The sequence below is a fragment of the Phyllobates terribilis genome, unplaced genomic scaffold (genome assembly GCF_046119375.1).
Source record: "Phyllobates terribilis strain yellow unplaced genomic scaffold, ASM4611937v1 Scaffold_3__8_contigs__length_932513732, whole genome shotgun sequence".
Taxonomy (NCBI): Eukaryota; Metazoa; Chordata; class Amphibia; order Anura; family Dendrobatidae; genus Phyllobates; species Phyllobates terribilis.
Window position 1 is genome coordinate 19,851,670 of NW_027362763.1, and position 14,130 is coordinate 19,865,799.

The 14,130-nt window shown below is 42.6% G+C and overlaps 1 protein-coding gene across 1 annotated transcript in view; it reads right to left on the reverse strand.

The window, feature by feature from the left end:
* Positions 1–14,130, reverse strand: part of LOC141258701 (uncharacterized) — a 177,717-nt gene that overhangs the window by 85,409 nt on the left and 78,178 nt on the right. Inside the window, exons 4-5 of the mRNA XM_073673721.1 lie at positions 10,084–10,160; positions 9,826–9,934 (exon numbers count right to left, since the gene is read on the reverse strand). Coding sequence (XP_073529822.1) covers positions 9,826–9,934; positions 10,084–10,160 — 186 coding nt within the window. The remainder of the gene's footprint in view (positions 1–9,825; positions 9,935–10,083; positions 10,161–14,130) is intronic.

Sequence of the window (14,130 nt, forward strand, 5' to 3'; positions counted from 1 at the left end):
CAACCCCCTGCTCAATGCAATATTCACTAAAGCATCTCAGACAGATGTCTGTCCAGCCTTTGTGTGAAAACTTCCATTGAAGTAGAACTCACCACCTGTCGTGGCAGCCTGTTCCACTCATTGATCACCCTCACTGTCAAAAAGTTTTTTTCTAATATCTAATCTTTATCTTCTCCCTTTCAGTTTCATCCCATTGCTTCTCATGTTTCCAAGTGCAGATGAGAATAAGGATGATCCCTCTACACTGTAACAGCCCTTCAGATATTTGTAGACAGCTACTAAGTCTCCTCTCAGTCTTCTTTTTTGCAAGCTAAACATTCCGAGATCCTTTTACCGTTCCTCGTAGGACATAGTTTGCAGTCCACTCATTATCCTGGCAGTTCTTCTCTGAACTTGCTCCAGTTTTTCAATGTCTTTTTTAAAATGTGGTGCCCAGAACTGGACACAGTATTCCAGATGAGGTCTGACCAAGGAGGAGTAGAAGGGATAATTACTTTACATGATCTATACTCTATGCTTCTTTTAAAACATCCCCGAACTCTGTTAACCTTTTTTGCTGCTGTATCACACTGTTGGCTCGTGCAGTCTGTGATTTATTAGTACAACCAAGTTTTTTTCCCACATGCTGTTGCTTAGTTTTATTCCTCCCATTCTGTAGATGCAATTTTAATTTTTCTTGCACAGATGTAGAATCTTGTATTTCTCCCTCTTAAATATCATTCTATTAGTCGCTACCCAGTGTTCAAGCTTATCTAGATCATTCTGAATCCTTTCTCTGTCTTCTCTAGTGTTAGCTATACTTCCTAGCTTTGTATTGTTTGCAAATTTCATTAGTTTACATTCAGTTCCCTTATCTAGATAATTTATAAAAATGTTGAACAACACAGGGCCCAGGACAGAGCCTTGTGGTACACCATTTGAAACACTCTTCCAATTAGATGTGCAACCACTTATTACCACTCTTTGACTATGATCACTGAGCCAGTTATGAATCCACCTAACCATAGCCTTGTCAGTCACATACTTGGTCATTTTTTAAATAAGGATAGTATGAGATAATTTATCAAATGCTTTACTCAAGTCAAGATATAATATATCTACCATATTTCCCTGATCTACCCAGTCAGTGATTCCATCACACAAGGAAATTAGATTAGTCTGGCATGACTTGTGTGCAACAAACCCATGCTGGCTCAGGTTAACTACTGTATTCTTATCCAAGTACTTACATACATGCTATTTAATAAATTTGTTCAAAAATCTTTTCTGGTAATAGAAGTAAGACTCATTCGCCTGTAATTTCCTGGCTCAATCTTCTTTCTTGTTTTGAAGATAGGGATAAAATTTGCTCTTCGACAATCTTCTGGGACTTCGCCTGTTCTCCACGATTTTTCAAGGATTCTGGCTTTTGGTTCTGCAATTTCCTCTGCTATCTCTTTCAGTACCCGAGGATATAATTCATCTGGACCAAAAGATTTAAATTCATTTAAATTAGCTAAGTGTTCCTTCACCAGGTCTACACATCTTGGAATTAGGTCCAGGATGGCAGATCCTCTTGTCCTCTTTTCTACCTTTTGAAATATAAAGTTGTCAGTAAGTGAAGTTAAGAATTTTCTTGAACAAAAAAAAAAGGAAAAAGAGTCAGCTCACCCACTTTGAATTTCAAGGCTCGGAGACCGGCAGTGCTGCAGGGATGTCATAGTCAGTCATAGGGGAGTGATTCTCTCATTCAGTCATGGGCTGCGCTGCATCCAGTCACTGCTGGCGACACCCATGTATTTGAATACTGGTCCCGGCAAGCGCTATTATTGTGGCCCGCATGCGCATTCGTACATGTATAGCTGCGGGCCCCTTGCCTGCAAAGTGAGGCTGTGTGATTACCAGCTTCACTGCGCACATGCTATGTTCCTGCACGTGCTCAGTGAGGCTGTGTAGTTTGCAGCTTCACTGCGCACGCGCGGGGAACAGAGTGTCATAGTGCATGCGCAGTGAAGCAACGAAATACACAGCTTCACTGTGCACGCGCGGGGAACTTAGCGAGTGCGAAGTGAAGCTGGTAATCACACAGCCTCACTGCGCAGGCGCGGGACCCGCGGCCTCACATGTACAAATGCGCATGCGGGCCACAATAATAGCGCTTGCCAGGACCAGTATTCAAATACATGGGCAACACCAGCAGCGACTGGATGCGGTGCCGCCCATGACTGAATGAGAGAATCACTCCCATATGACTGAATATGAGCAGGTAGGTCAAAGTGTATTTAAAGTTATAAAATCATTATACTACCACCGATTTTAATGAAAAAAGCTTGTTAGTGATGCACACTGCATCACTTGATCACACTGCACACTTGTCAAAGACATCTGATGTAAAAAAGATTTCATCCATATCTTCAGTCTGTCCAGGTGGCCTATAGCAAACATCTACAATAGTATCCGGTTTGTTCTTCTCTCCTTGTACTCTTACCCAAACAGTTTCTGCAGAGCTACCATTCTCTGAAGCTTGGATCTCTGTGGAGATATGCGCTTTCCTAACACAATGCAACACCTCCTCCCCTCTTGTTAATCCTATTTCTGATATATTAGTTGTAGCCTTCAAGGTTTGTATTCCAATCGTGTATCATCCCACCCAGTCTCAGTGTTGCCTATGACATCATATCTTGCTTCCTGTGTTAGCAGCTCCAATTCTCCTTGTTTGTTTCCCATGCTCTGTGCATTTGTATAGACACATTTTAGTTTGTAGTCGGTTTCTCTTGATCCTCTATTTTCATTCATAATTTGTTATATTTGCTATTTATTTCCACTTCTAATAGCAGGTTCTCAACTGAATTGATTAGCTGCATATTTTTTCCTGCCCGTATATTTCCCATCCCATATTGCTCTAGTTTAAAGCTCTCCCGATGAGTGTAGCAAGGCGTCTGCCAAATAAGTATTTTCCTGTTTTCGTAAGATGCAGCCCATCTCTAGCAAGGAGTCCATCATACAGGTAATTCACTCCATGGTCAAGAAACTCAAAACTTTGCTGATGGCAAAATCGATGTAGCCAGTTGTTCACCTGTAGAATTCTGTTCAATCTCCTTGGTCCATGTCCATCCACTGGGACGATGAATGGGAAGACGACCTATGCTCCCATCTCCTTCAGCAGGGTCATTATATAGTGCATGTGGAGGGTGCTGTGGAGGAATTCACTGTGGGGGAATCATACTGTCTTTGGGGGCAGTTTTGTTTGCATCATACTTTATTATGTGTATTATTCAAGGATTTTTATCTTTTGTAAGTACATATTGAAATTAGGCCATTTGATTTTTAATGCTCTTATATAGAATAAAATACTGGAATAATATAATATGTTAAGATCTAGTCATTAAAATTTACTTTGTTGGTGGGATGACCCCTTTAAAATTGTTTCAATATGAAAAAGTTTGTTACGCACGTGGTTGTGGTACCACTGTGCCACGGTCCGGGGAGAGTCTGGAGGGGTGTAACTAAGTGACCACCTGGTTCTTCATTAGAGACCCTGATGGTGTGGTTAGACTTGAACCCAGGTTGTCGCCAGGTGCTACTCCAGGACAGACTCCAGAGCTGCAGCAGCTGACCACCAAAGAGGCAGGGAAGCAGGCTCGGCCAGGAACTGTTTAAAAGGAGGACGTGCAGCTGGTTAGACAGAACAGGTTCCGTATAAGACTGCACGGCTGTCAGACAGAACAAGTACTGGATCAGACATGGACAGGATAAGTTCAGAAACAAAGGTGCTGGTTTAGACTGGACAGGAGAGGATAGCGGTACAGGTGCGGACAGGCTCAGGACTAGGTAGAAGCTGGACAGACTCCGGAAAAGGTAACAGCGTGACAGGCAGGAACAAGTTCAGACAGGTCAGACAGTATCAGTGTCACAGATGTGTCAGAGGTGACAGACAGTCGCCCTGCAGTTGGTTGCAGGCGATCTCTACGTCTGACATTACAGACATCTTCTTAGAGGCTGGCTGTCTCTAGGACCCCTCTGGCTAATTAGCTCCATGGCCTTGGTGTATAAATACCTGGTGTATCTGAGAGGGAGGTGGCAGCGATATTCATTACTACTTGTGAGGCTTTAGCAAGAGCAGTACTTCACCCTCTCTGGAGCTTGAGGCCGTGTGCGCATTTGTCTGGAGTCGTCTAAAGCTAAGCAATTCCCCCCTGTTTGTCTACCCTTGTTGTCTGTAGAGCTCAGTGGAGATCGACTAGTGCTCATGTTCTCCCTACCCTAGCCTTAGCCATACGCCAGGGAAAGCCAGGGCGAGGCACGCGTGCGGCGATTGGTGAAGAGTTAATATAGGGACGTTAGTTGAGACATGGTGACACTAGACCACACTAGGAGGTCTCCACTTCCTTCAGTTTCTGGGCTCCCTTTCTCTCTTCCCTCTGTGTTGCACTAAGTCTTTCCTACACCTGGCGTGACAGGTAGACAGGATCAAATTCAGGGAGCTTAGGTACAGGGACCTTACAACTAGGTAGCAGGATAGCACACTGATACTAATGTTGCAAAGGCACCTCCCAATAGGAGAGGGTGCCTTAAATATCAGACGTCTCCCAGCTGGGGATGTTTTCAGAAGGATTGCCCTTCTAAGAGGCTTTAAGCACACTCCCAGGAGACCGGTGTGTCGTGCGCAGGTCCTGGTAGGAAGCAAACACTGTGGAGACCGGAGCAGCCGGGAGGGTAAGTGAACATGCCGACGACCCTGCTGAGAGGAAACAGGGAACTCATGCAGGGGCGCCAGCGCTGTTCTAACAGTACCTTCCCTTATGCCCCCCTTCTTCAAGCCAGCAAGGAATTTCTGTAGAAATGGAGATATGAATATTTTCTTTGGGATCCCAAGACCTTCCTTTAGGTCAAAATAATACATTTCTTCCACAGTCCATAAATTGATAGCTTTTTGCCATACAGTCAATTCCAGTTCATGTATTTTTCTGTGATCTGTAGTCAGAAATTCATCAAAGCAGGCAAAATAAGCTCATTGAATGCCATTCGCAGTTTAACTGTACCATTCATTTTTATGTGGTAGTCGAGGGCATTTACTGAACAGACATTTCGGATTTTAAAAACATTTTTCAGGCTGTTGTTATAAAGTATTCTAATTTACTGAGATAATGACTTTTGTGTTCTCATTGGCTGTAAGCCATAATCATCAACATTAACAGAAATAAACACGTGAAATAGATCCCCCTGTGTGTAATGACTCTATGTAATAGATCCCTCTGTGTGTAATGACTCTATATAATAGATCCCTCTGTATGTAATGACTCTATATAATAGATCCCTCTGTAATGACTCTATATAATAGATCACTCTGTAATGACTCTATATAATAGATCACTCTGTGTGTAATGACTCTTTATAATAGATCCCTCTGTGTGTAATGACTCTATATAATAGATCCCTCTGTGTGTAATGACTCTATATAATAGATCCCTCTGTGTGTAATGACTCTATATAATAGATCCCTCTGTGTGTAATGACTCTATATAATAGATCCCTCTGTGTGTAATGACTCTATATAATAGATCCCTCTGTGTGTAATGACTCTATATAATAGATCCCTCTGTCTGTAATGACTATATAATAGATCGCTCTGTGTGTAATGACTCTATATAATAGATCCCTCTGTGTGTAATGACTCTATATAATAGATCCCTCTGTATGTAATGACTCTATATAATAGATCGCTCTGTGTGTAATGACTCTATATAATAGATCGCTCTGTGTGTAATGACTCTATATAATAGATCCCTCTGTAATGACTCTATATAATAGATCACTCTGTAATGACTCTATATAATAGATCACTCTGTGTGTAATGACTCTATATAATAGATCCCTCTGTGTGTAATGACTCTATATAATAGACCCCTCTGTGTGTAATGACTCTATATAATGGATCCCTCTGTAATGACTCTATATAATAGATCGCTCTGTGTGTAATGACTCTATATAATAGATCCCTCTGTGTGTAATGACTCTATATAATAGATCCCTCTGTGTGTAATGACTCTATATAATAGATCCCTCTGTGGTAATGACTCTATATAATAGATCCCTCTGTGTGTAATGACTCTATATAATAGATCCCTCTGTGTGTAATGACTCTATATAATAGATCCCTCTGTAATGACTCTATATAATAGATCGCTCTGCGTGTAATGACTCTATATAATAGATCGCTCTGCGTGTAATCATTGTACAATTATATAAATAGGTTTTTCCAATCAATTAGAAGTTGTATATGTCTACTGTACATTTTATGAAAATGTATTTATATATTGAAGTGCATTGTGCAATATATTTGTGCTGTATTTCATATAAAGTCTCAAATACATTTTACCTTTCATAACAATCACCACATATCCATATTCTAGTTCAATTAATGCAAAATTGCCACATGTGCATAATTTATCATACTACTAATAATCAGTAAGACTCCCCCCCACCATTAGCAGCATATACACTTGGGGGCATAATCCCACGCCGTCCCCGGCGTCCCAGAAGTTGAAATGCGCATGTCTCAAACCAACATAAGGAACCACCTCTCCCTCGCTGTTGCGCATGCGTGGCTCCATTTGTAGCACATAGGCGCCATTTTCCGGTGGATAATTGCTAATCTGTATACCAACGCTGGCGCAGATATCCGACGCACACCGCGCATTCACGCATGTGCAGTGGACAACCGACAACTACAGCACCATATTCACCGTGGGTCCACCCAATCTATATCATTCACTTAACAATCATAAGGTTATCATAAATAGATTACTTAAATAGAGTCACACACCCCATATATTATTCAAAATATACAATATTATTCTCAAATTCATAAATTCACAAAGATTAGTGGTCCCAAAGCAGACATTTCATTATAGAATTAACCACCATCGGTATACAATCAAAAACCGGGGGCCGGACCGACCGATTCCTAAGCATTTTGTCGAGTTGGGTCACAGAGAAAAAGATCTTAAATTTTATATTGTAGATTATGTTCCGCCCCTGAGGACTGGTGGAAATCAAGAGAAATTACTTAAAAAGAAAGAGAATGGATCTACGGATTGGAATCTCTGAAACCAAACGGGCTTAACGTAGATTTTAAATTGCATACGTTTATATGAGAAAATGGATAATATACAGGATTAATATTTTAATTGTGTTATTTACTAACTTTTCACTATAAGTTTTCTTTCACATATTATCTTCTTACATGTTTTCACAGATTCCACTTTGAAGAACACTTGGGATATATGACTCACTCCACCATACAGAGAAAATCATGGTTTACTGAATAATAAAGGTCTCAGTCTGTTCCCTCCCCCACCCAGCGAAGAGGGAAGTCGTAGAGTATGGCAGTACAGCAACCAGACTAACAAGGTAATATAAACAGGGATAAAGGAAAATACCGTCTTCTACGAGAGGCCTCCGGAACCTCAGAACCAGATTAATCAGGATGTGCCGAGTGAAAAGACCGGATTAACATGGCCGTCAGATGCTAGCAAAGACAACCTCTCCTCAGGACCATAACCCTTTCATTGTACCAGATACTGAAGTGACCAACAAACTAAAACAGAATCAATGATCTTAGCTATTTGAAATTCCAAATTTCCATCCACAATGACCGTAGAAGGCGGTAGAGGTGATGGTACAAAGGATGCAACATATTTTTTAAGTAGAGACCTATGAAATACATTATGAATCTTAAAAGGTGGGTGGCAAAGCTAGGGAGAATGCTACGGGATTGATGACAGCCACAATCTTATGAAGATCAATGAACCTAGGACCCAGTTTCCAAGAGGGAACCTTCAACCTAATGTTTCTTGAAGACAACCGCACCAAATCACCAACACACAGGTCTGGACTCACCACACGTCTCCGATCAGCAACTTTCTTATCTTTGGACCACATCTTCCTCAAGCTATTAAAAATCCCTTGCCACACAGACATAATTGCAGATGAAAACTGTTCCTCTTCGTGTGTTCCTGAAGAACGATTCCCACTAAATGAGCTGAACTTTAGATGAAACCCATAGGCCCTCGAAGAACGAGGACTTACCAGTAGATTCATGACAACGATTATTTAGCTAGAGGTAAGTAAGTAACCAAATCCTCCTGATTCTTAGACACAAAACACCTAAGATAAGTCTTAAGATTCTGATTAACACATTCAGTTTGCCCATTAGACTGTGGGTGAAATGCTGAGGAGAATGACAGATAGATCTCCAAACGAGTGCAAAACGCCATCCAAAGTGATCCATGATTACCGTAACTGGATGAACGGCCCCCTCCAGAAAATGACGCCACTCTTCAAAAGACCACTTGATTGTCAGAGTTCCCTGTTACCAATGTCATAATTTCAGCAGGTGACAGTTTTTTAGAAAGGTATGCACATGGACGCCATTTACCAGGAGACACACCCTGCGACAAAACAGCCCCCCACCTCCACTTCAGACGCGTCGACTTCTACAATAAATGGCTGAGAAATGTCAGGCTGCATGACAGATGCAAAACACTCCTTCGAGGTACTGAATGCCTCCCTGGCTGAACTGGACAAGTCCGGTCCCTTTCCTGGTCAGATCAGTCAGAGGTTTGGCCACTACCGAAAAATTTTTGATGAACTTTTGGTATTAGTTGGTGAAACCCAAAAACTTTTGTAAGGTCTTTAGGTCCTCAGGACAATCCCAATGCAGTACCACCCAGACTTACGCCGGATCCATGTGAAAACCAGTGAACGATAAAAAAAATAATCCAGAAAAGGGATGTTCTTAGCCAAGAACATACATTTCTTTGGTTTGACAAATAATTTATAGTCTGAGTATCTGAAGGACCTGCCTGACATGTACCAGATGTGACTCGAGGTCAGGCGAATAAATGAAAATGTCATAAAAACAGATCACAACAAATCTACCTATCAAGTGACTAAAGATGTAATTTACAAAATGCTGAAAGACAGAGGGAGCATTAGTCAAATGGCATCACAAGGTTCTCATAATGTCCCTCAGGTGTATTGAAGGCTGTTTTCCATTCATCCCCCTCTTTAATACGAATGAGATTATAAGCTCCCCTGCGATCCAGTTTAGAAAACCATTTTGCTACTACGATCTGATTAAAGCTGACGTAGCGTGGACTCAACCAGGTCAGGGTCATTGTAAATATGACCCAGTGCTAGAAAAAAAATTCCTCCACCGTCTGGAGCAACTGGGAGTCTGATGGGAGAGAAAATGCCCAGGCTTGAGGGTCACCCTGGAAGAGCGAGATTATTATCCCCACTTCCTGAGGAGGTAGGATGTAACCTGAAGTACAGCTTACAGGCCTCCCTGAACACATGTCAGACCCCCAGAGAACCTGTCAGGCAAAACGATTTTGGGCTCCACTGATGTGTGCCTGGGAGTCACAGTCCCCAAAACTGATGTGTTAGGGTGCTGCAACATGACAGTGCATAGATCTGTCACATCCAGGCTGAGTTGCTGCAGTTACCCTGTCAGAACTGAGATAGGATCCATGACGGATCAGAAAACGGTTTCGGCCAAAGCTAATGTAACAACTCTGTTGTCGGGTATTCCGAGACCAGGAGCGCCTTCCCTGTCCCTAACGCTAGAGGCGCCCTAGCTGGCCCCGTTCCCTGGATTACTTCTGAAGTTGAAGATGCCGAGGCCACATAATTTGTCTGCGCTCCTCAATCCTCCCTCAGTCTATTCCCTCCCCCCACCCAGGGAAGAGGAGAGTAGTAATGTATGGCAATTACCAAACTATCATGTAGCTGTAAGGTGGAGCTTCACCTGAAGACACTGGTGACCCCATTATTACATACCTGCGGTATCATCTCCTGGTCTCTCCTCCTTCACATCCCTCATACACGGCTGATCGTCCATCATCTGCTCTTCTTCATCCTCCACTTTAATATCAGTCAGATCTCCACCCTGATGTCACATATATTACAGCTCAGTACAATACAACAGCTCAGTACAATACAACAGCTCAGTACAATACAACAGACATCATCAGAAGAAGCACCCAAATATCTGAGGATGCCCCCATATGGATGTGGAGGAGGTGCAGCTTCATCTACCTGGTGACTCTCCGGACAGTCCTGGGAATACAGAGGAGCCGGACATCTCTCCGGGGGATTTCTTACACCGAGTCCATCTGTAGGAAACAGCCGGACAAGAGATTGTTACATGAGGTGATGGAAGTAGTATCTAGATGACCCTCTAACAGACATGAAGTTCCTCCTTACACTGCTACTCGGCCATGAAATCATTCTCTTTTTCTCCATCTATGACCTCACGTAGAAGCTGAAGCCTGAGCTGCCCGTAATGCTCATTTTCTCGGTGTAGGGGTGAATACGTTTCTATAGTTATATTGGGACTATGACTTTGTAGCTCCATTTTTTGGATGAATGAGGAGGATAAACAGGAGAGCAACCTGACTAGAGGTCCACTGATCCAGGCTTCATGTCCCAGAAGAAGACAGAACTAGTGGTCCAGTCAGGGAGAGACACACAAGTTATTCTGCTTTTAAAGGTTACTTGTCTGTTCACATTCTGCCACATAAAGAGACGGGCGACGCCAATAAAGACACGTCTGACACACTGTAGATGTAATATAAAATGAGGTTCCGGCACTCTCAATAAATGTAGAGAGTCAATGGTTGTGATTCAAAAAAGTAGTTCCTTTAATAGATTCTCCAATGTATAGTTGCACATATAGTTGCTCAACGTTTCAGCCCCACCGGGGTTTTCATCAGGGGCTTCAGTTAAACTTGACACAAGAGCAAAGAAGTAAGTACAAATATAAGAAAATTACGGAGAGTCATATAATAATTTTAAACAATGCGATACACATATCAAAGAAATATATATATATATATACAGACCAAAAGTTTGGACACACCTTCTCATTTAAAGATTTTTCTGAATTTTCATAACTATGAAAATTGTACATTCACACTGAAGGCATCAAAACTATGAATTACCACATGTGAAATTATATACTTAACAAAAAAGTGTGAAACTACTGAAAATATGTCTTATATTCTATGTTCTTCAAAGTAGCCACCTTTTGCTTTGATGACTGCTTTGCACAATCTTGGCATTCTCTTGATGAGCTTCAAGAGGTAGTCACCGGAAATGGTCTTCCAACCATCTTGAAGGAGTTCCCAGAGATGCTTAGCACTTGTTGGCCCTTTTGCCTTCACTCTGCGGTCCAGCTCACCCCAAACCATCTCGATTGGGTTCAGGTCTGGTGACTGTGGAGGCCAGGTCATCTGGCGTAGCACCCCATCACTCTCCTGCTTGGTCAAATAGCCCTTACACAGCCTGGAGGTGTGTTTGGGGTCATTGTCCTGTTGAAAAATAAATGATGGTCCAACTAAACGCAAACCGGATGGAATAGCATGCCGCTGCAAGATGCTGTGGTAGCCATGCTGGTTCAGTATGCCTTCAATTTTGAATAAATTCCCAACAGTGTCACCAGCAAAGCACGACCACACCATCACACCTCCTCCTCCATGCTTCACGGTGGGAACCAGGCATGTAGAGTCCATCCGTTCACCTTTTCTGCGTTGCACAAAGACACGGTGGTTGGAACCAAAGATCTCAAATTTGGACTCATCAGACCAAAGCACAGATTTCCACTGGTCTAATGTCCATTCCTTGTGTTCTTTAGCCCAAACAAGTCTCTTCTGCTTGTTGCCTGTCCTTAGCAGTGGTTTCCTAACAGCTATTTTACCATGAAGGCCTGCTGCACAAAGTCTCCTCTTAACAGTTGTTGTAGAGATGTGTCTGTTGCTAGAACTCTGTGTGGCATTGACCTGGTCTCTAATCTGTATATATATATATATATATACAGTACAGACCAAAAGTTTGGACACACCTTCTCATTTAAAGATTTTTCTGTATTTTCATGACTATGAAAATTGTACATTCACACTGAAGGCATCAAAACTATGATTTAACACTTGTGGAATTAGATACTTAACAAAAAAGTGTGAAACAACTGAAAATATGTCTTATATTCTAGGTTCTTCAAAGTAGCCACCTTTTGCTTTGATGACTGCTTTGCACACTCTTGGCATTCTCTTGATGAGCTTCAAGAGGTAGTCACCGGAAATGGTCTTCACTTCACAGGTGTGCCCTGACAGGTTTAATAAGTGGGATTTCTTGCCTTATAAATGGGGTTGGGACCATCAGTTGTGTTGTGCAGAAGTCTGGTGTATACACAGCTGATAGTCCTACTGAATAGACTGTTAGAATTAGTAATATGGCAAGAAAAAAGCAGCTAAGTAAAGAAAAACGAGTGGCCATTATTACTTTAAGAAATGAAGGTCAGTCAGTGCGAAAAATTGGGCAAACTTTGAAAGTGTCCCCAAGTGCAGTTGCAAAAACCATCAAGCGCGACAAAGAAACTGGCTCACATGAGGACCGCCCCAGGAAAGGAAGACCAAGAGTCACCTCTGCTTCTGAGGATAAGATTATCCGAGTCACCAGCTTCAGAAATCGCAGGTTAACAGCAGCTCAGATTAGAGACCAGGACAATGCCACACAGAGTTCTAGCAGCAGACACATCTCTACAACAACTGTTAAGAGGAGACTTTGTGCAGCAGGCCTTCATGGTAAAATAGCTGCTAGGAAACCACTGCTAAGGACAGGCAACAAGGAGAACAGACAAGTTTGGGCTAAAGAACACAAGGAATGGACATTAGACCAGTGGAAATCTGTGCTTTGGTCTGATGAGTCCAAATTTGAGATCTTTGGTTCCAACCGCCGTGTCTTTGTGCGACACAGAATAGGTGAACGGATGGACTCTACATGCCTGGTTCCCACCGTGAAGCATGGAGGAGGAGGTGTGATGGTGTGGGGGTGTTTTGCTGGTGACACTGTTGGGGATTTATTCAAAATTCAAGGCATACTGAACCAGCATGGCTACCACAGCATCTTGCAGCGGCATGCTATTCCATCCGGTTTGCGTTTAGTTGGACCATCATTTATTTTTAAACAGGACAATGACCCCAAACACACCTCCAGGCTGTGTAAGGGCTATTTGACCAAGAAGGAGAGTGATGGGGTGCTACACCAGATGACCTGGTCTCCACAGTCACCAGACCTGAACCCAATCGAGATGGTTTGGGGTGAACTGGACCGCAGAGTGAAGGCAAAAGGGCCAACAAGTGCTAAGCATCTCTGGGAACTCCTTCAAGATTGTTTGAAGACCATTTCCAGTGACTACCTCTTGAAGCTCATCAAGAGAATGCCAAGAGTGTTCAAAGCAGTCTTCAAAGCAAAAGGTGGCTACTTTGAAGAACCTAGAATATAAGACATATTTTCAGCTGTTTCACACTTTTTGTTAAGTATATAATTTCACATGTGGCCATCATTACTTTAAGAAATGAAGGTCAGTCAGTCCGAAAAATTGGGCAAACTTTGAAAGTGTCCCCAAGTGCAGTTGCAAAAAACATCAAGCGCTACAAAGAAACTGGCTCACATGAGGACCGCCCCAGGAAAGGAAGACCAAGAGTCACCTCTGCTTCTGAGGATAAGTTTATCCGAGTCACCAGCCTCAGAAATCGCAGGTTAACAGCAGCTCAGATTAGAGACCAGGTCAATGCCACACAGAGTTCTAGCAGCAGACACATCTCTACAACAACTGTTAAGAGGAGACTTTGTGCAGCAGGCCTTCATGGTAAAATAGCTGCTAGGAAACCACTGCTAAGGACAGGCAACAAGCAGAAGAGACTTGTTTGGGCTAAAGAACACAAGGAATGGACATTAGACCAGTGAAAATCTGTGCTTTGGTCTGATGAGTTCAAATTTGAGATCTTTGGTTCCAACCACCGTGTCTTTGTGCGATGCAGAAAAGGTGAACGGATGGACTCTACATGCCTGGTTCCCACCGTGAAGCATGGAGGAGGAGGTGTGATGGTGTGGGGGTGCTTTGCTGGTGACACTGTTGGGGATTTATTCAAAATTGAAGGCATACTGAACCAGCATGGCTACCACAGCATCTTGCAGCGGCATGCTATTCCATCCGGTTTGCGTTTAGTTGGACCATCATTTATTTTTCAACAGGACAATGACCCCAAACACACCTCCAGGCTGTGTAAGGTCTATTTGACAAAG